The sequence below is a fragment of the Coloeus monedula genome, assembly GCF_965178545.1.
Source record: "Coloeus monedula genome assembly, chromosome: 3".
Taxonomy (NCBI): Eukaryota; Metazoa; Chordata; class Aves; order Passeriformes; family Corvidae; genus Coloeus; species Coloeus monedula.
In genome coordinates, this window is record NC_138783.1 from 55,109,790 (window position 1) to 55,132,603 (window position 22,814).

Here is a 22,814-nt window from a genome sequence, read left to right on the forward strand (position 1 = left end):
TCTCAGGGCTATGTCAAATCACTCATTTTCTTTCCTGTGATTTTCAACATAACTACATGTGTGTTTTAAAAAGGAGACTATCTCACCACGCTTCCCTTTTTGTCATCCGGTCTCTGTGCTTTTCTTTTACAGCCCTGCCCCATTTTTCTCTCTAGTCCATTTTCTCTTGTATTTTATAGTGTTCATGGTATGGAAACTACTTCTGAAATACTTAAGAGATAGCCTGGCAGCACCTGAACATAGAGTTCCTGGGAAGTGCTATTTTATTTACAACATCCCTGTTTACACAATCCAGTACTGAATGCCAGAGACAGCAGTGCCAGGCCTGGTTAATTCTGAGTAAACATGCCAAACTTCATCTATTTCCTAAGCATTTGTTCTGGTGGGGAGAGAGCATTAACAACAAGGCATTGCAAGCTCACAGGTGTGATTTGCTGCTACTAAGCATGCAAGAGGGATAGCTGATAACAGGGGTACAAATGACTTTCCCAGAAAACCAGACCATTTCTATGGAGTCTGCCACCAGGAGCAGAAGCCTGCTGCTGCAGTGTCTGAGGCTGGGCAGGAGCAGCCCAAGCCTGGAGCTCCCTGCAGAAACAATCACTCCATGAGTGGCTTGGGAACAGTGAGCTGGGGTCCCATCTGAGAAGCACCTGCCCTGGACACCCAGCACCCACAGAGAGCAGAGCAGTGCCAGGGCTGTTCGTGACACAGGGCACACCCTAAAAAACAGGGGTTCAGGGCAGCATCCCACCAGGGCATTTCTTTCCCTTCTCCTGCTCACCTTGTGCTTCTGGTACCCATGCAATTACTTTTGGGGAAATTTCTGATGGGCGTTTTACTCCCAGTGCAATTTAGTAGCAATTGATAAAGGAAAAGCCATTATCAGGAGGCTGCAGGCATGCAGAAGCAGCTCCACGGCCACATATCAATATGATAAAGATTTTTTCCCCCTCAGTCTACATACATTTACAAAGATTACTCTTCATAGTAACTTGTCCAAACCCCCAAAAAATAACAGCTGTTCTTTTATGATAACTAAACATTTTAATGACACCCCCCAGCAAAAGCAACCTAACCCAAGCCTTGCAGACAACTGCTCTCCACCAGAGTATGAAGCCAATAGAAAAAGAAAACCTAACGTGTATGCAGTGAGACAGAAGATTTTTTTCTGTCTTTAGATTTTTTAAAATTTTATTCAGTGACTCAGAGTTACAGATTGTTTAATGGAGGACTGGTCATATTTTTAAAACCTAGAGAAGACTTGGGTTCAACTCTGCTGTCCTGAGATCTCTGAGCTGGTTGTTGAATTCTGTTGAATTGATTTGGACAGGCTGGATTGATGGGCTGACGACAGTTGTATGAGGCTCAATAAGGCCAAGTGCTGGGTCCTGCACTTGGGTCACAACAACCCCTGCAGCGCTACAGGCTGGGGGAAGAGTGGCTGCAAAGTGACCCAGCAGCAAAGGACCTGGGGGTGCTGGTCAACAGCAGCTGAACGTGAGCCAGGGTGTGCCCAGGTGGCCGAGAAGGCCAATGGCATCCTGGCCTGTATCAGCAATAGAGTGGCCAGCAGGAGCAGGGCAGTGATTGTGCCCCTGTACTCAGCACTGGTGAGGCCACACCTCAGATCCTGTGTCCAGTTCTGGGCTACTCACTACAAGAAGGAGATTGAGGTGCTGGAGCGAGTCCAGAGAAGGACAGTGGAGCTGGTGAAGGGTTTGTAGCACAAGCCAGGAGCGGCTGAGGGAGATGGGGGTGTTTAGCCCGTAGAAAAGCAGGCTTAGAGGGCACAGTGTCACTCTCTACAACTGCCTGAAAAGAGAAGGAATTAACAGAAAACCAAGGGCAAGCGTGGACATACCACCCGTGATGCTCCTGTAAGCGTAGTCCCACATCACTGATTTTGGTCAATTTACACCACTAGAGCCAATAAAGTAACAGATGCAATGATCCTCCAGAGAAAATGATGCTGCAGCTTCTTCTAGCTTTTCCTCACAACTAGCCTCCTTCCTAAATTGTACAGTTGAAGTCTGCATTTAAAATCTTTTGGAGTAGAATTAGTGAATTGGTTTTTGACTTGCAGTGCAGCATTATGCAGCATGAAGTCCTGGGCATAGTCCAGCACATTCACTGATGGGTCTTGTTTGTGGCAAGGTGGGTTAACTTGGCGTTTGCACACGCAGTACACAATGTAATGCAGTGGAGACACACCACTACCATTTACCAAACATGGCACATCTATCCCAAAGAAGTGATCGGGGGTATCTGAAGTTTTACAGATACAGAGACTGGTCGCTAACATGTAAATAAGAGACCTTATTTGATCGTGTGGGTCAGGCCAAAAGGGTTAAGCCCAGAGACTACTGCATGCAGCAGATGCTTTCCTAAGAGAAATTAGTGAAACTGTTCAGGAAAGTCCCCTTCATGATTACAAGACCAGGCACTAAAAACAAACACCTCTTTTTCCAAGGCTGTTCAGGTTGGTGGGTGATTTTGTGTCCATCTCCTTGAGAGACTGTGTTTCGTAAAACCTTGTTTAAAAGAAAACTGTTTTAAAATGGCAAAGGCTGTCTGGGAGTTTTACCCATTACTGCACCCAAGAAGTGCTCCTTTGCAGACCTTGGTGTTACGATTTTTAGAAAATACTAGAAATGGCACAGAACACATGCAATGAACAATATGTAATAAAGTAAACCCAGTTTTACTGGCAATTTACTCCAGCTTTTCCTATTGACTTATCATCTTTCACGAGTTGCACATCATTGTCCCTACTTTATGGTGCCTGCTTGCTCTGTTAGCAAAAATACAGGTATCCCAAAATACAGACAGTTATGAAATACCACATGCCCCAACAAGTGTCCATCCTTTTGCAACTCTCCTGTGAAAAGGTAGTTCCCTTCTTTAGGCAAGAATGCCTGAAGAAGTGCAAAGGTGCAGTCTCAGAAGCCGGTGGTGTACTCGTTCCTTGTGCTGGCACTGGTCTCTGTGTAGCCCCCAGCGTCTTTTGTTACCGTGAAAGCCCTTTCTGCAGCTCGGCGTGGCAGCAGCAGCTTGCAGGCTGCTGCCCTGTACTTCTTCGAAACGAGGTTGTAGAGGACAGGGTTGATGGATGCGCTCAGGTAGAAAAGCTGCAGAGCGAATATATTAAAGTACTGGGAGAACAGCATTGTCCCCATGTCCCGGGTGTTTATAAATATGATCCTGCCAATGTGGAAAGGCAACCAGCAAATTACAAAGGCCAGAACCACCACAGCTATAAGACAAAATAACACATGCGGCAGTTAAGGAGTGAGTTAACTCTTCAACCATCCAGTAAACTAAAGTTTATGTGGCTGGTTTTGCAGGTTCTTCTAACTGATACAAATGATATATAGAGATAATAGCATTAAATTGTTGGAAAACCATGAAAATGGGAATAGCATCAAATCTTTGAAGTAAAAGTTAACTGGTAAAATTTTAAGCTAAACTGTGAGGTGAGATTTGCTGAGAAAAATGTTAACAACAGTAGCATAACATCTGTATAATAACATCAGGCACTACAGAAACCCCCCTTGGCAATGTCTGTAATGCCACATAGGAGATAGGGAAACAAAAGTCAGAATAAGGAGTTTTTGTGGAAGCTCCACAGCAGCTCCATTCGCTGCAGAGTTGTTGTTTAACATGTCTACATCACTGAAAAAGACCTGGGCTGCACCTCAGTCACCCAAGCTCCCACAGAATTTGCTCTATTGTGACAGGATGGTAGCTAATGTAAAGACTTTACAGTATAGCTGGGCTATCGACTTTTTCCACTAAAGCTTTTATGTGCATCCCCAGACAATTACTGCTGGAGACAGCTATTTGCCTAGATGGATCTCTAGCCTGAGTCACTTCAGCTGTTCGCCTGGTTCTGTGTCGCATTTTAGCACAATGACAACAAATACAGACCCTCTTGCAATGGCAACACAGCAGGAGCAGATGAGGAATAATTAAATAAGTGTATTACTGTATCCATACTTTTAATTATTTTTGTTTATTAATGCATGTAAGTAAAACAATCATTCGTGGAGCACCCTCTGTGTTTCTCAGAGCTTAAATAAAAGGGATGCAGCCAAAGAAAGTTTACATCCAGCATAGTGCTGCTGGATCTTTGAGATAAGGGGGCACTGGTCTCATTCAATGGGTTCTGAGATCATGGGCATAGGTGTTTCTGTCAGAAAACCTTGTGCCTGCTTCAGTGTAAGTACCTTCCTCAAATAAGTTGGCAAAATTCTCTCAGGCTTATTAGTTTCTTTCCTTTGTGCTATGCTATTTCCATCCAGCTGGTTACACTCTCAGTAAAAGAAGTATCTCATGTGACATGTAAAAACTACACTAAAGGTAGGAAAAAAAATAATTTGGGAATTTTGTTTTATGTTCCTTAATCAATGGTTGTATTTCTTTTTTCTTTCCCTTTAGATTGGTCACTACTTACAAACATTAAAGCCCCAGAGCAGACTAAGATCTCTTAACTTTCCGGAGTCTGATGCTGGGTTAGTGAATGTATGACTAATAAAATGCACTAAAAATGATCAGCATCCTACATCTGTAGGAAGTGCTTTGGTATTACGGGATTTGTCTCCAAACAGCTCGTAGGGGTTAAGTTGCCATTTCTCAGCCTCCTTGGGCAACCAGTGGATTTATTCCTAGGAGAGCTACAAATGACCGCTAAGAGCTTACTTTTCAGAAGCAGAAATTTTCTACGCAGAGGTGTTGCTGCCCACTGGAAGAGACTGCTGATGTTACCACAGTTTTTCTGAAGTTGCAGGCTACCTTGTACTTGGTTCTGCCTGGTAAAATTCAGGAAAAGGGTATTTCTACGGAAGGCAGTCGTGCTGCTGGATGTGCAGTGCCACGCGGGTGAAGCCTCAGCTGTGAGGGAGTAAAATCCCTGCCGTGGCAGTTCCCGGGAGTACTGATGGGTTCGGCAGCGTGGCGGGGATGTCCCCCTGTGCTATTCCCTATCCTGTACGGGAGCTGCGGGTCCCTCAGCCCTGCCATGGCCCCCCAGCCCCGGTCCTTGCCCCAGCCATAGCCCGGGGGGATGGTAGCAGGACTCACCTAAGATCCTGATGGTCTGGCGGTGCCCCTTCTCCCGGAGGAGCGAGCTGGGGCCCCGCAGGCGGGTGTTGCTCCGCCACAACTCGCGGCCAATGAAGCCGTAGAGGACGCTGAGGCAGGTGACGGGCAGGACGAAGTAGCAGGTGGTGACCCAGAACATGGTGGCCAGCAGGCCGGACTGCAGGGCCTGCGGGGTGGGCTTGCACTCGCGGCTGAAGTCAGTGTGGTTGTCGGGCTGCTCCACGCCGACCAGGAAGAAGAAGGGGCTGGCAGAGACGAAAGCAAAGGCCCAGAGGACGCCGATGATGGCTTTCACCCGGCGCTTGGTGACGACCACCTTGGCTTTGAGGGGGAAGCAGATGGCGAGGTAGCGCTCCACGGTGAGGGCGGTGATGTGGAGGATGGTGCAGTAGGTGCAGCCCTCACTGAGGTAGTGCGAGAGGCGGCACAGCAGCTGCCCGAAGATCCAGGGCCGGGAGCGCCAGAGGCGGTAGAGGTCGAAGGGCAGCCCCATGAGGATGAGCAGGTCCGAGACGGCCATGCTGCCCAGGTAGAGGTTGGTGGTGGTCTTCATGTCGCGGTAGCTGCGGATGACCAGCACCGTGAGGACATTGCCCGCCACGCCGACCACGAAGAGCCCCAGGCAGACGGCCGTGATGGGAACGAGCACCCACATGGGCAGCGCCAGGCACAGCCGCTCGTCGCAGGGCGGCCACGGCCACGGCCACTCCGGCTCTCCCTCGCTGCCGTTCCCGCCGCCGCGCCTCATCCCGCCGGGGGACGCGCCGTGCCCGGGGCAGCGCCGCTCCTTCCTCCGGCCGCGGCCCCGCCCCGCCCGCGGCCCCACCGCCCGCGCAGGTACCGCACCCCCGCCCCGCCCCGCGGGCCCGGCCGGCAGAGCGGGAGGCAGGGAAGGAGGGAGGGGAGAGGGGCGGCGGCGGTGCGCACACAGGACTGACCACCAGCAGCGAAAAAGAAGGTACTTTTATTGTCCACAGACTCTTAAAGGTACTTTGCTACATCGTTTTATGTATTTTCTATCAGACTATACAGGTTCGTCTTCATGGAGCCCGACGTTGTACAACCGTAAAGTGATATGTTTGGTAGTGTATCTATAGCGTTTTAAAAACTTTAGAGTTTCTCTTTTTCTTTTATTTATTTATTTTTGGAATGTACAGTATATGAGGTAAAATTAATATTACATTAAAAACTGTCTTCAATGCAGTAATATGCACTGAGGCTCAAATGGCAAATACACTATTAAATGACTATCAAAAATAGGAGCTCATTTGAATTTTACTATGAAAAACGTAAGTCACTGCAGGTTACCTGCAGTAACAAATCTTACCGTTTTAGACATTCAACCGTAAGAAATCTCTGGGCTGTGACACGCAACCTCATTTGCACTGCCAAACATGGCACTTTTAAGAAGGTTCTAGAAAACATCAGTTATCGCGGTATCCTGTGGGAAGGTATCAGCCTATATGTACAAACGACAAATTCGAAATAAAATGTAAACATACAGTACATTTTAAAGACAGATCGTTCTCACCACGTGGAGGCCAAGTTCTTCGCCATTTCTTTTTTTTTCTTTTAAAAAAACGAAACTCAGCAACATTATTCTACAGCACAGATCATTGGACGTATAAACAATTACAATACATGCCCGTTCTAACATAGAGAAATTCTTCAGAGATCTTCAAAGCACAAGACAGAGGTTCCTTTTTTTATTATTATTAAGACTGACAGAAGTGTTTAATACTATTAAAAATGCTAAACTGAACACAACTAGAAGTCATTAATGATCCACTATCTTGTAACTCAAATAAATTAAAAGTAGCTAATTACAAAGTGTATAACAAATAACATAAGTGTGATGAGACAAGGTGGTTTTTTTTTAAAGATAGTTTCACTACAAGCTTTGTGTCACTGGCAATCATTGACATCTAGCAAGATGTTCAATGGGATACTTGTTAAAATTCAGTCTGGTCATTCAAGAACTCACAAATGCAAGCTCACAAAACATTGATGAGTTATGCAATTGCAAAGTGCTCTAATGCAACATTAACTACATGCAATCAACAATTTGGTACAGTATCCAAAGAGACATTACATTAAACATTAGGATCTCAAGAAAAAAGCAGCTTTAAGTTTTCTGGTGCAAATTACTACACTTCGTCTTCTGATTTGGTGCCCCAAAGAAAGAAAGAAGGAAAGAAAGAAAGAAGGAAAAAAAAGGAAAGAAAGATAGAAACAAAACAAACAAACAAAGGCAGTGCTTATTTCTGGTGGATATGGCAAGTGAATGTTGGGGAAACAGCAAAAATTCAATAATGAATTTTATCTCAAAATTCTATTGACTAGCCAAAATCAGAGGGCACAGACATCTGTATAAACTGCATCCAATCAAAGGTCAACTTTGGAAATGTGTTTTTCAATTTAAATAATAAATCTAAGAAGTTCTTTCACACTCTTCCTTCTATATTCAGAAGAAGTAAAAGAGGCATTTTTGTAAGTAAACATCAAATCCTGGGGGTAAGATAAACCACTTGTGCCATCTCCTTGTAGTCTTTCGAAAACATCTACTTGCAGTGAAGAACTCCACATTTATCAGATATTAAGCTTCCTTCATGCATACTCTTCCATCCCGTTTATTATTTGCTGCCTGAGAAAAGCCCCTTCTGTTTTTCAGCATAAATCCTGCTTCCCAAATAATTAAGACAAATGAGGAGGTAGAAATACAGCGCTAAATTGCTTTCACAGCATCAGATTAATATTGTGTACAGCACAAGTTTGTTAGTGTAAGTTTTAAATGCAATCTACACATTCTTCCTTGTTATGTTAGCAACCCTTAAAAGTGTGGGCCAGGAAATCATCTTTACACTTGTGTTTACGGGTCAAACCCTTTTTGTTAAACACTGCGTGCCTGCCCCATATCGAGTTTGTACTGCAAGAAGGCATAGAAAGAAAAGATTATATTTCTGTGGCTTGCATTTTAGTAACATGAATCAGCCTATACCTACGAGTAAGCATTTTAAAGTGGCTGAGAAAGTTTGCATCAGTCCCAATGCCGGTGCTAAATGCCTGGTTTTGTAAAAGCAAGAGAACAGAATTACTTTTAGATTATGAGAAAGTAAAATGTAATGGGCAGCATTATAAAATAGATCTCTTTTCTTCACTTTATGACGAAGTACTGAATGATAACAGCAATCAGAATGGAAAAGATAGCAAAAAGTGCAAGGATGACAGCAGCACACACTTGGTCACTCTGTGACCATTGTGTCCTTGTGGTTTGCACAGTGTCCTTGTTGGTGCTTGCCGGTGGTTCAGTCCTCTGAGAGATGAATAGCACTGGGCTGCTGTAGGGGCCCACCAGGTCCTGGTGACCCGTGGCCTCTTGGCACTGGCGGATGGCACATGCGCGGAATCGGTATTCACAGTTCAGCTGGAGGCCTGTGTATCGGAATGACCAGTCTGGGCCCTTGTAAATCTGGCAATAAGGGGAAAAAAAGAGATACATCAAGTAAAAGAGTCCTATATATACACACATATCTCAGTATGGTTGTGTTTATGGTGAAGGTAACTGTAAAAAGGATGGCAACTCACCAGTGTTCTCACCCATGCATAGAAAAATGGACAAAAAGCTCAAACACGCAATTTAAATACCAGATAAAGTCTCCAGTCCTTTTGGTGAAACACAAAAACTATGCTTGCTTGTGTGGAATGATGAGTACACACCAAATAAACTCTGTCACAAGCCCCAGCGTTCAGGTGTTTTAGTGACCACTTACAACTGGATGCAATATAAAATTTCCTATCGTGGGATTTTAGGCAGTTGACTCTGTATCAAACTAATTCATTAAGTCTAATCCAATCCAATGTATTTTGTTGTAGTTATCTGTATTTAAAATAATATGATTTATCCCAATAAACACTGTATCAGGGAAGCCACAAAAAGTCCTCTTTGTGATTCTTAATTTTATCATATTCCCAAGACAGTGATGACTTATGAGGGTGTTCTCCAAAGGTCTCTCAGTTGGCTGGTTAACATGAGTTCACAACATTTCAGCATGGAGTGCCTAATTCAGTGAACTCTAAATTCTGGTTTCCCAAATTAGTAAAATTTGCAGCTACGTGAAGGTTCTGTGAAAGCCAACAAAACCTCACAAGGGTGCAGTTACAGGTACATCAATAGGTACTGAGGTATTAGGTGGGTAGCACAATGCAATTTGATTTCTCTCTTCAAAACCCTTCACCTTCTCACCTCCAAATATCTGGATTTGCTTTATTTAACTGGTAGCATGATACAGAAATATCACCTCATCAGGAGCTTTCCCTACAGTTACCATATTGCTAGACAGTATTCTGAAAATGCAAAACAGAAATGTAAAGAAACAGGAAATCCCTTCTGATTCTGCTGTTTCAAGACCTCTTGCTGTGCCTGAGGCTAGTCATAGACTCAGAGTTCTCTGACAGACAGCTGAGCTTTACTGGAATCTACAACCTAGAGACTTTTCTTTCTGAGGCAGGGCAGGTCATCAGAAGTGCAGCTTCCTCAAAATTCTGCTAATTTGGATCTTGCATTTGGGAGTGAGCAAAAAGGCCACTGACATACATCCTACTGCAGCTCCAGCTACACTAGCTGGCAGGGGTTACCATCCTCAGCTGCTTGCTCCCAGTGCCTTGCCAGAAGTTGCCTTCGCCTCAAATGTGTTTCCTGGGGTATTTATATGGTTGCTTCCTAACCCCTTTAAGATCTTTGACTGATGTATACAGCTCAAACAACACATTATTAACTTCTTTTGTTTGTAGCATGGAGGGAGCAATGACATGAGCAATTTGGATGATGGATCAGGAAGAAGGAGGAGAGTGAAGTTTTGGCAGTGAAATAGCAGAAACAGCTTAGTGCAGACTTCCAGGCAGTTTATTTTTTGTTCATGTCAAATAAAATTGCCACCATCATGTCTAAGTGTCTTAAAGGCTGTTTTCATAGTGTTTACTTCTTGATTGTTCCAATTTTAATTTTTGCAAATTAGTCTTTTAATTTTATTCTGATTTACTATGCTAGACTGTTCTGCAGAGGCAAAAGCAATTACACACCTCAGTCTACTTTGTTATTGCCGTACTCAAAGAGCAAACTTTATTTTCTCACCCAGCTCATTTGGCAGTACACACTGATCATCAAAGTGTGATTTGACTCCATGTCTAAAAGCAACACAGACCACGCCTTACATACCTAATGTTGCATTTACAATGTTGAAGTTACAAAAAAGAATATTCACATGGCAAGATAACAAACACCTTGGATTATGGTTCATCTTTTACTGAAAAATTTAACACATGGGCATAACAAACACAGTGCTACACTAAAAGTTACAAAACTATGAAGGCCTATAATCTACCAAAGCATAGGAAAAAAAATTAATATTGAACTATAATAAAATTATAATATACTAGAATTAACTGTCTCTGTTCTGGAAGGAAAGTTCATTGGCTTAATAGTATGAAACAGTTTTCAAGTCTAATTTCATGTCAAATATCAGGCAGTTTATAGGGAAGCAAAATTAGCACTAAAGCAGGATAATTTGTACCTTGGCATTTTGAACTGCTTCTTTGCTCTTAGGTTCTCAAAGAGAACCCTTTGCCCCTTTTCTCCCCAGTCTCAATTCTGTACCATAGGCAAAAGGTCTCTTTTGTCAGTTGTTCCATTAGTCGATGATTTCCTCACCACTTGAGGTGTCAAGCTGTATTTAGTGAGTATCAGTGTAACCCAGAGAGGCAGCAAAATTTAGTACAGCATCTCCTTTCTATGTGAGGGTGAGTTTAGGCAACACTACTTTATATTATTTAGTAATAAAAAGTTAACATGGTGACGAAAACATACTGGAACACAATAAGCTTTACTAAATCTAAACTAATCTCAACCAATTTTACTAGCTATCACAAATAATAATTGAAGAAAACTACAATAACTTCAACATATCATACCTGTTTGAATTCTGAGTCTTTTCCAACCATGACCTGAAGACAGTAGATAATGGGATCACCCTTCATGGGCTGCAGAACCTCCCATGTGATTTCACAAGTGTGATCGTTTATTCTCTCTATCCTCGGTGCTGAAGGAAGGAAGCATAAAAGTGACAGCTAGCTCTGCTTTCCCCATCACATACTCTCATATTCTAATGACCTGTAAAATTCTACATTCTACCTCCTCTTTTCTCTCAGAGAAACAAAATACTCAGATTCAATTTTATTCTTCCTGCAGTGTTTTCTGGAGCAACAACTGACAATTCATATAGGCCTCTCTTGCTAGTTTAGGTACCCAAGAGAAAGCAAGTAAAACTTGCAGTAAAACTGTAAGAGAGCATCATATACCAAAAAAAGCCCGAACTGCAATGCTTAAAATTATTCTAAACATCCTAGGAAGCATTTTCACCTTAACTTGCCCCTGTCCTGGCAAGCAGGAATTCTAAGTACAAACTTCTTACGTCAAAGAATGCATAAACCCAAGTCTTTCATTTCTGGAGTGAATATTTTAGGCAATTACATGAAAGGACCATTTTCCCACTATCCCTACCTGCACTTAAAAAGGGCTTAGTATTCTCAATATCCCAAATACAACATAATACCAAACCCAACCTGCTACCCTCCCACCCCCCAAATGAAAAAAGAAGCACCCTTACCTTTCAATGCAGCTGGAACAGATTTGGGAGTAGTGAAAATGTATTCTTGAGAAAGGGGACCTTCACCAGCTTCATTACATGCCTGAATACAAAATTTGTATGATGTTGACTCACTGAGTCTCTGAACTTTGTAGGTATGACACGGTCCTCTGTATAAGGATATGAACCTGAAAATGGAATGAGTAGTTGATTTTGAACACAGAAAAGGACTTCTGAAGCAGCTACACTATAGTCTTGAAATCTGTTCCATAATTTCCCAGAATCTAATGAAAAGCCCAGAAACACTTATTTCAGAGCTAAACAGTGTTCTGGCTACTATAAAACAATAAGCTCATTTTTATTTCTATTCCTATTTTATGCCAAATTTTTATTTCTCATGTCTTTGAACTAAAAATCTCTTGCACAAAGAACACTACAGATTAACTCTTACCAAAAATGGTCCTAAGCATCTTAAGAAACTATTTTGCATTTGTAACAATGGGAAAGGACAGCAGTTGTGTCTCTCAGTGAGCTGCATTTTTTTTCCTTGGCCATGTACTCCTCCCATCATCTTTAGCTTTTCAAAATTAGGTAACTAGATTTTAGCTTTTAAAAAACGTGTCATGGATCCAATTGCTTTTGTACACCATTGTTAGAAATAAGCTTATGCAGGAGGGCAGAGTAACTCTTGTAGTGCACACCGAATCTCTTTCTGAGAGTTTTGTATGCTGGCCACTCTCCTTCATGCTGCAATTCTTGCACAAACTGATCATGGCAGCTCTTGTTTGATTGTCAGTTTTGGTGGCCTCAGGACACAGCACAAATTTCTCTCTTCTGGCAGGGGTTGTCATCTACTTTGGCTTTTTCTTTTCTTTTAAAATTAAAACAGATGGTACCTGCACATGACCTAGTTTTTGGTAATGGCAATGAATTTCTTTCCAGTTAAAGAGTCTAATTTATTTTCCTCCTTACAACACAGCAATTTCACATAATAGATCTCTTATCTTTTTGCCAAGCTAACGCTACTCATCAGACAGAACATTCTGTAGTAGTACGGCTCATTTTAATATTTAGGCAAGGGTTCTTGCTGTACCATCTCAGCTGACATTCTGATTTAACATGAGACAAGGGATCCCTTAAAATAATAATTTGAATTATTTTCCACTAAAATAACTGCATGTAAGGGAACAGTGAGTAAAGCATCCATCCCTTCCAATATTAAGTATAAAAATTCACTACACTGACTGGACTTGTTACTTAGAAAATATTTAATCAAAAGTGAGAGAGAAAAGTGTGCTAGTATGAAACACTGCATTAAATTCTTCATGTTGAACTGTAAGTAAAAAACAATGAAATTTTTAATCTTGTACTTCTCAGCACAGAGCACTAGAGCCCTTCTTGCCTTGCCAGATGAGGCGACCTCCTACATTTGTTGTAAATTCAGCAAAGCGTATGGAATTTTGCCCTTTGCTGCCATCTCCCAAGCATCAGAACTCAGCGACACTAGGCAGATTAAAGTGATGCTAAAACCAACCTTCCATTCTTATCCTCCATTTGAAGGTGGTACTGGATGGAGTCAGTCAATGCTTTTGCAGCTCCCTCTCCCCACTTCAGCTTGAGAGTCTGAGAACTGTATGCAGCACATTCCAGGCGAGGTGGATCCGGGGGGAGAGGCTTTGTTTTCAGTTTTATGGTGTGGCTGAAAGGACCTGCTCCGAGACTGTTTAGGGCTTGAATTCGTACTCTAGCATTTGGAAAATGAGAGAATAAATTAATTTGAAATTAGGTCCTAAAAATAACTGGTCATATTCACTATTCTCATTAAAGAGAGAATAATGGTACTATCTACAATGAAGACTTTTATCAATATTATGCTTTGATAGACTGTCAAGAATATGCAGATGCGTTGCTTTCCTTACCACATTTTAAAGAGCTGGCTTGATTAAAAATAAAAATATTCAAAATAAATTCACATTAGTGAAAAGATGCAAAAGCTTTGTTAGTAACTTCAAGAGTGGTCCATCTTTCTGACTGTGCAGGCCTTGTACCGAAATTTTTGATAGCCACATTTGAGTGATGAGGAAGGTAAAAAAACCCTCCCCAAAGAAGGGAAACCGTATCTGTGACTGTTTTATCAGGTGAATTCAAGGATGACTAACAGACATTTCTACAGACTTTTTTGAACAGATCCTATTCATGTGGAAATAAAGCGATAGTGCCCAGCCACCTCTCTTGCTGTTTCCACCAGTAATGCATCTCTGGGTGCCTGCAAACACAGGCCCTCTTGGGTCTGCCTGCAAAGTGAGAGGGGGAAACCAGAAGCTGCCAAACGACAAAAAGCTGAGGAAGCTGTAGAACTTGATACTCAGGGAGAAGGTAGGGTTTTGTTTTTCTTCTTTGATACGCCAAGGAAGACAATGCTGGCATCAGATTTGTAAGTAAGAATTAAAAGACTTAGCCCAGAAATTATTTCTGAAAAGGAAAAAGCAGAAAACAGAGGCTCTTTACATATCTCACAGGTAGCCACAGGGAGCAAAGTGTGTCTAATTTCATTTTGCAGACTTAACATTTGCTTGTCCAAAATAGTATCTAGGTAACTGGAAAGAAGTAATCACAGTAATCAAATTATGAAACAGTCAACCACACAACTGCAAAGTGTGGAAATGCAAATGTGTATACAGGCTAAAGAATAAATATTTCTCCTTCACTACAGTAATATTTAACATTATGTTAATTTATTACAGCCCAGAACTAAGGCTTATATATGCAATTTTTCATTTGCACAAGGACTTGACAGTGTATTCTATAAAAAAACTTATGTGGGTAGAAGTATAGACCTATCTCTGCAATAGAAGCTTCTCTTTTTTTCAGTCTATTGACACAGAGAGCAACAGATCTTCAGATTGCCAGCATTATTGTTAAATAATTGTAAGTCACACAGAAACACTGTATTCTGACATAAAGCCATAAAACAGTAATTAAGGATTCAGAAAACTGCGTAGCCAGATGATATCCTAATTATACTGAAATCAGAGTGGGCTATAAGTCTGACTTCAGTGGAACTGCCATTCTCCTTTAACACTGAGGACATGTTTTTATAACGGACGTAGAATGCCTTCAGGCAAAAGTACTGATTTTTGTGTTTGTATTTTTCAGTAACCCTTAGACAAAACATAAAGGATGATTTCAGCAACTAAAATTCTTCAAAAGAGATGCATAGTTGGCTGATTTTTTAAATTGATACTCTTTATGCTGACTTCCACTTTTTCTGCAGATAAGGCCTTGCAAGTTGCAATGAGCTGTCATTAGATTGCTGGACATAGTCTTTCCTTGAATGGATTTTACTTTTTCAAACAGTGAAGCAACCAGTCCAAACCCAAGTATGAATCTGAATATGTAATGTGAATTCAGTTAAATTGACACATTAACCAGACAGATACAACAATTCTACAATAAACTAACATAAATTATAATTGAAAGAAAATAAAAATAGCATGGCTCATCTATTTATGATGATCATCATTACAAAGCTTCTTTTTACTCCATGGCTGTGCACTAATGTGTCTCTGAGAATAATAATGCAGACATTAAAAAATACAAGGAAACAAAGCATCTGCTCTTGTGGAGGAAACAGTAGGCTGTCAAGTAGCTGTGCAACACATACCTGTAGGTAGTATCTGGCTGTAAGCCATCTATAAAATAGGTCAGATCCTTCCCAACAGTTATTGGCTGCTTATCTCCAAAGTCTATGCTGTAGCCAAGGATTTCAGATCCATGGTCACAAGGTTCTTCCCAGCTTATAGCAAGGCATGTGGAAGGAGAATAGTGTGGACTTTCAACTTCATCTTCAGTTAGTCCACGAAGACATGTCACAACTGCAGGTACAGAGGCTGGAGTCATACATGCCACTACTTCACTGAAAGGGCCTGCACCTGCAACATTCACTGCCTGCAAATCCAAAGGAGACCATGTTTTTATGGCAGCATCAATTCCTGTTTCCAGATTGCAATAACAATAGTTTTACATCTTTACCTGAACCCTGCAATAGTATATAGTGGCAGGCAAAAGCCCTTTCACTTCACAGCTGAGCCCAGGCCCACAATAGGAGATCTGCATGCATCCTTCCACACCGCCCCACTCCAGTCGATACTCCGTGACATCAGCTCCATTACTTACTGGTACCTTTAAAATGGATATCATAAATTAAAAGTTAAATTCACTGACTTAAGAAAAAAAAAATCAACCACACTCACCACATCTGTATTTTTTTTTTGTTCCAGAGGAGTCTTACCCTCCCATTTCTTTGCTGATTTTTAATTTAGTACAATACAAATAACAAGCAGAATCTGATACAAACTTCAGGAAGTTCAATTAAGACAATGGCAAACACAGAGTCCTGGACTGGGACAAAAAAGTACAGACTGAGGAGCAACCTTACCAAAAAACCCCCTGTGTGTCCTGGTGAGAAAGCTGAATAAGAATCAGGAGTATGTGTCTGATGAAGGTGAACTACATATTGGTTGTATTAGCAAATGAGCAGCAAGAAGGGTAAAAGGAATAATGATTCCCCTCTACTCAGCCCTGGTGAGGCTGCATCTCCAGTACCATGTCCTGTCCTGGGATCCCCAAAAGGAGATGGACATTGACATAATGGAGTAAGTCCAGCGAAGGGTCATGAGGCAGGAGTGCAACGCACAACAAGAAGGTATAGCTTACTTGATAGCAAGGTGATACAGCTAAGGGGAGATCTTACTGCAGCCTTAAATTACATTACTTACTGGCAGGGTACAAAGATTATGACAAAATTCTTCTTGAAGATGGCACAGGCCAAGACAAGAGTCATGACTTGCATTAAAGGGTATTTTGACTAGACATAAACAATAAAAATCCTACAGAATGAGAGTTTACCCAGAGAGTTTTACTAGGCTGCAACATCTTCATTCTTGGAGATAAATAAAATTTCACTGGGAAAGGCCCTGAGAAACCTAACCTATTTGAATAGAAGGCTGAACTAAATGACATCTAGAGGTCTACTTGTGCCTTAATTACTGTGTGACTCTGTAAAACAGACATCTAACATCACCCAAATTAACTCTACCTGAATGTTTTAAGAGATTTTTTTAAAAAGGCTTTGCCTTATAGATATTTAAGAAGTGCTCCTCTGACATTCCTCCAGTAGGAAGTATGAACACTATTTTCCAGGTAAAACAGTTTAACTTTTTTTTCTGTACAGTTCTGTAACTCAGATACTTCACCCCATCTCTAAGCCACTAAAAAGCAGTGTTTAAACAGTATTCCCAGAGAGAATCTTTCTTTATACAAGTTTAATTTTTATCTACTGCACTTTTTTAATCAGATATCTAAATACTATGGGTTTATAGGAAGTCTGTGAGGCTTTTGCTACATTATTACTGATGTAATTATATAAAATTAAATCAGATTATAAAACCAAGAAACACACAATAATCTATTGTATTATGTGGATACATCGTCTCTGAGGAACTATAACTACGTTAAAGAAAAATTTTAAGATGAGACTGCATCACTCAGAAATGCAGAGCAGCAGCTGTGTCAAAACTTTTAAACAAAAGAACACAGTAAGATCCAGTACCTGCAGCCTGCCAACTTACAGCTGCCTTATAATGGCATGATGAACGATTAAGGTTTCACCTATTGGATAATCGGGTAAGTATGCTTACAAATAAAGTGATTAAAATACAGTATTAGGCTTTTCAAGCTGAGCTCAAAAATGCATAAGACCATCATATTAAGACAGGTGTTACCATGGCATTCTTACCTCCCATGACACCTGAGCACACGCAGCAGATCTGCACGCCACTTGAGGGGGCTTGCACTGATCTGGGGGTCCAGGGGCTGTAGTGATTTCACATTTTTCCGAGTAAGGTCCAAACTATTAAAAAGGGAGTTGATACAACTGAATTGTAAAAATAAAATTACTACTTTTTAAGTAACAGTTTACCATAGTAGGGACATGTAACAGCAACCTGAAACTTTGTATTACTTCTTTATAAAATAAATTTCTGTGGACTGTGGATTCAGGATTTATTTCCAGTATCTGACTATTCTCCGGAAGAGCTGTAAATTTTTCTTCACTCCAGCAAATGCAATGTGAATAAATTTGACAGTTCAAACTCTTGGGAAAACCAGGGAAGTACCAGGGAAGTACTACCCAAAGCCTTATTTTGAAGTTACACGATGGCTGCACTGAAACATAAACCAATTTGTACTGCCTATTTATACCTATCTAAAAGAAACAAAGGATTCATAAACTGCTGAGCTATGAACCATTCTTTGCAGGGTGGACAGAAGATAAAATTTAGGATAGTGCTTTAAAGCCTTAAGCTGCAGACCTCTCCACAAACAGTGTCAACTCATCCTGACAGTTTTTTATGAAATGTACGTTATTGAACAAATCAGGAGTTTGGGTACATAACTAAATAAAGGTTGTTATACAGCAACGATTGATTTAAACACATTTAATACTCAGAGGGAAGATAGTCTTGTATCTGATAGAACATGTACTCAGAAGTTAAACTAAATATAAAAATGGAGAGTCAGGAAACATTAATTATTATGTTCTGAACACCGATAGCTGTACAAATAAAGGTCAATCAATTACGAAGCTGTATACAGAAAACAATTTGCTACCTTACTTCACATGAGAATATTGAAGTTGTAACAGTGCTTTAATAAAGTACTTAGCATTTCCTAATGATTTCCTAATCCTACTATTCAGACAAAATACATAATTAGCTATTTTCTCTTCATCTAAAAATCCCTTTCATTATAAACTGATGTTTAACAGTCTGTTCCCACACAATAATAAGCTGTGTGAGTGAAATGACTCTACATTAGGAAATCCTCATTTTAAAATTACCATTAAATGCTTATTTTGAAATAAAAAATCCTTAATAGTGACTGCAGTCTCTGCAATGAATTTCATTTCAGACTTCCTCCTTACCCCAGCCTTGTTAGCTGCTCTCAGTCTGAAGCTGTACATCCTCCCTGGAAGAAGGCTGCCCACTGTGCACTCAACATCAGAACCCTGGTAAACCTCTCTGTGTTCATCAGTTTCTGCCTGAAACATTTCCAGACCGTAACAGGTAATGGGTGAACCACCATCTACCTGAGGTGGTCCTAAAAATAAGAAAGAAAGAAAGAAAAGCTTATTTAATTTAACACATACCACATTTAGATCCCTTACAATCTCTAACACTTGTAATAGAATTACCCCAACGCAGCTGAATTTCTCTTGCTCTTGGTCTACCCTGTAGCCTTGGTGGCTGGCATGGACCAGGAACCACTGCTGGTGTCTGCACCAGTAGGGAATCAGATACCTACAAAAGAAAGAAAGATTAATGAAATTATCCAGGCCAAAACAAGAACTATCAGTTATGCCACAAGTAAAGGCAAATACCTGAGCCAGAAACAACACCTTCCCCTTTTTTAATGACATCTTCAAATATGTGAAGATGCTGAAGTGATCTGGTATGTATTTCTCATAATATAAACCATGCCAAAATAATCATGCAATATGCAAAATTTGCTTTTGTATTTTGGTATATATGCAAGGAGTAGAATTAAAAACAGTGGTTAATTATCAGTACAAACCTAGTACAGATGCTTGAAATATGACTTATTCAACGTAAACTCATTCTCTTTTGCATCAAATTGCAGTTTAATGAGTTCTAAACCCTTACTCTAAGAGTTGTATACTTTCTGTGGAAGAACCTTTCAGAAAGCAAAAGTGGGCAGAAGTGTCAATCAGAAGAGATTAAGAGATTTCAACTTTTTCATTGCTTAGCAATACTTAATGTGCAACAAGTTTCCACCTCAGATTTGAAGTTGGGGCAAAAATAGCCTAAGAACCTAAGAACAAGCAGCAGATGGCATTGACTGTTCAGACAGAAGTGAGCAGAGACAATGAGGGGTTACTAGCTTCAGTGTGATACAGAAACAATAGGAAGTTGGAAAGCCTTTAGGTTTACAGAAGAAATGAATCTCAGAGTCTCATTTCGCAACAGGTTTCTAAGTATGTTCAAGAAAGAGTGGACTGGACAATCTGCTGCTCTTCAGTTTTCCTTTGAATATATTGTTGCACTGATCAAATGCTGCTACTTAAAAAGCAGAAAGTTTCTCAGGACGCAGATGTTCATGAGAAGCTGCAGTAGAGTTAATTACATCTTTCTTTACAGTTCCTCTGTTGATTTCTGACACCTTCAGAAAGTATCAGGACTTTCTAGAAGTTACTTTCTCTTTGGTACTCAATGTTTATTCTAAAATCATGGGGCTGTGGGGAAGTAGGTTGGAAGAGTAAAAGTCTCCAAAGACTTGTGGTTTGGTGACTGGGAAAGCAGTGCAGCTGAGCCAGCATTGACGGAGTCCAGATTTATTCTTAAAACAAGGTGGCTGTAGTCAAGGTTATCTTTGCAGGAGACTTCTATGTGCAGGAAGAGCACAAACATTTAATATTGTAAGGTGGGACTGGGTAGAAATGGCAAACACCAAGAATGCAAGGATTTAAGATTTTTGTGAGAGCAACTTGACAGTGACGCCTTGCTGGAAGTCTGCAGAGAGCCAGGGCTGGCTTTGTTACAGTCGTTGCTGAGAAGCGTGAGGAAATACAGCATGACATTTTGGCACTGGCAGCTGAACTACACCACAGAATTGACAGTGAACGCGTGTGTATGTAATGTGCATGTATAAAGGAGCTTAGTATGGCACAGCAAATTGTTTGGGAATACTGGAAAGTAGGGCAACGTAAACATTTTAATTGTGCTTGAGACAGCATGGGAAGACACTACAGAGCATAACATAACCCTGTAAAGCCTGAGTGAAGACTTTTCCTCCCCTGCTCGCTGAGTTGACTTGGCTACTCAGACAAGGTACTCCATTGACTACAGGAAATACACTAAATTCATAGAATCACAGAATCTTCTGAGTCGGAAAGGATCCACAAGGATCATCAAAGTCCAACTCCTCACTTCAAGACAGCTCCAAGAATCACACTATGTGAGAGACTGTTGTCCAAATGCTTCCTGAACTCTGTGGTGCTTGGTGCTGTGACCACTTCCATGGGGAGCCTGTTCAAGTACCCTGCTTAAACTGCTGCATTGGGTTAGGCCTCAATAAATTACATTGTATCAATGTATCACATAGGAAAAGTATGTTTCTGTAAACAAGACAATCACGTTAAAAAAGATATAATATCAGAAAATAATATTCAGATATATTTCTTTAACAAAGGAACGGAAACTCGATCCACTGTGCATCAATACTGGAACTTCCCTGAGGTTCTATTTATGGCTATTTTGTTAGGCATTTCTGCATAGTATTTGCTTAAATAGCTACGGGACCAGATTTTCTGACATTGTATTTAATAAAAATATTAGCTGATATTACCGTGCTTTGTCCTCCTTCCCCAACGCAATATACACGTAACCGATAGGAAGAGCCCGGATTTAGTCGGTCACACACATGTTCCCTAGTGGCTCCGCTGTATATTGTATCCCACTTGTTTCCTGAAAGGTAAGGAATAAGTGTGCACTGAACCAAAGTGCAAATTTCCACACTTCAGTACCAGCCACAGCAGGTATCCTAACTTCACTAAGTAAGTGTGCCTGATGTTTATTAAAAAAACCAGAAATTGAGACTGCTTTGAATTTCCTGGAAGATCCTATAATTTCATAAAGGTAGTTTCCTAGGTGTAGATCTGCTGAAGTGAAATAGCTTCTTTATTTGGTATTTACCTTAACTAGAAGAGAACTTACTGGGTCAGCAAGCACATTCAACATCATAACCAAATAAACAGGAAAGATACAAAAGTAAAATTTTTCACAGAAACTTCAAATTACACTATCATTTTTCAGGCTGTAACTACACTTTACAATTGATGAAGTTTGTTCCTGCATTCCTGAATAGCTCAGCAGCATCTGAAATACTGATTCCATTATTTGCTACTCTTAAATCAGAAACTCTTTAGCATTCTCTCTCTCTTTTTAAGAGATTAAGCAGGGAACCTGGGGAATTTTAATTAAATCTCCAACAACTCAATACACTACAGAGTTTAGAGGGCTGGGTATGAAATGTAATGCACAGCTCACTTAATTTGCAAGAAAGGCTTGGGTGCCCCATTCCAAAAGTGACTTAATGTGGACACGTGACAGAGAGGGGAAAGCGACAGACTACGTATCTAAAGAACCACAGCTGAGAGCCCTGAGGGGGCTCCCATCATATCTGGGGACAGTGCTCTGTCCTAATCTGACACAGCACTGGAGAAGTTTAAACTTTCATTCTGAATGTGACTGTGTTTCTGAACTCAATAAGGCTACTTAAGAGGTCTAGATTTTTAAATAATTTAGCAAGATAGGTTTATGTACAATTTAGAAATACTGTCAGTTTCCCTTCTGTATGAAAGAACAGAAAAGGAAATAACAGAAAGTTATCCCAGCTGCATCATTGTTCTCTTTTAATAGTGATAAATGGAGTTTTTCTTTCATCTGCCATGCAAACACCAAAGCTACGTCCCTGTCTTCTTGCCCTAAAATGTCTGAAATGTGTCATTTCATTTCCAAACCTGAATACACCTAATTAGTAAGTTAAACAAAAAGCATCTCTTGTGTCACAGAATTTTGTGCCATCTCTCTTTTCTAAATCAGAGAAAAAGAACTTCTTGTATACAAGCATAAATGTGCCTCTATTTTCTTTTTGATGTCAGTCCCTGGCTAACTTTCCCTGTCATAATACACATTTTATTCTTCCCACATGCACACAGAGTCAGGAAAAAAACCCCACACAACTAAATGCCAATGTACGATTCTAATACTTACCACTTAAGCCTTCAGACATTTCCACAACATATGTATTTATTGCTGCTCCCCCATTGTCTTTTGGTGGATCTATAAAAAACAGCAATATTCCAACTAAGCAAGGGAAATTAAATGGCTTTATAGCTTTTGGGGAGGATTTCCCAAAGGCAAAATCAACAGAAAGCTGGAGATGGGCGTTTATTTAGACAAAGAGCATCCTAGTCCAGGGCAGCAGCAAATC

At 40.7% G+C, this 22,814-nt stretch overlaps 2 protein-coding genes across 4 annotated transcripts in view; both read right to left on the bottom strand.

The window, feature by feature from the left end:
• Positions 1–2,942: 2,942 nt before the first annotated feature.
• Positions 2,943–5,851, bottom strand: MLNR (motilin receptor; the record flags this gene model as incomplete). Its single annotated transcript, XM_082277819.1, has 2 exons — positions 2,943–3,256; positions 5,083–5,851. 2 exons carry the CDS (start codon positions 5,849–5,851, stop codon positions 2,943–2,945), a joined length of 1,083 nt encoding a protein of 360 aa, XP_082133945.1.
• Positions 5,852–6,140: 289 nt separating this feature from the next.
• FNDC3A (fibronectin type III domain containing 3A) overlaps positions 6,141–22,814 on the bottom strand; it is a 112,286-nt gene continuing 95,612 nt past the window's right edge. For all 3 annotated transcript variants that reach the window (XM_082278899.1, XM_082278900.1, XM_082278901.1), the window contains 11 exons: positions 22,595–22,663; positions 21,168–21,286; positions 18,997–19,102; positions 18,727–18,902; positions 17,542–17,655; positions 15,777–15,926; positions 15,409–15,692; positions 13,279–13,488; positions 11,766–11,932; positions 11,071–11,198; positions 6,141–8,572 (listed from right to left, as the gene is read on the bottom strand). In XM_082278899.1, the coding sequence (XP_082135025.1) occupies positions 8,258–8,572; positions 11,071–11,198; positions 11,766–11,932; positions 13,279–13,488; positions 15,409–15,692; positions 15,777–15,926; positions 17,542–17,655; positions 18,727–18,902; positions 18,997–19,102; positions 21,168–21,286; positions 22,595–22,663 (1,838 nt within the window). In that variant the 3' untranslated portion in view covers positions 6,141–8,257. The remainder of the gene's footprint in view (positions 8,573–11,070; positions 11,199–11,765; positions 11,933–13,278; positions 13,489–15,408; positions 15,693–15,776; positions 15,927–17,541; positions 17,656–18,726; positions 18,903–18,996; positions 19,103–21,167; positions 21,287–22,594; positions 22,664–22,814) is intronic.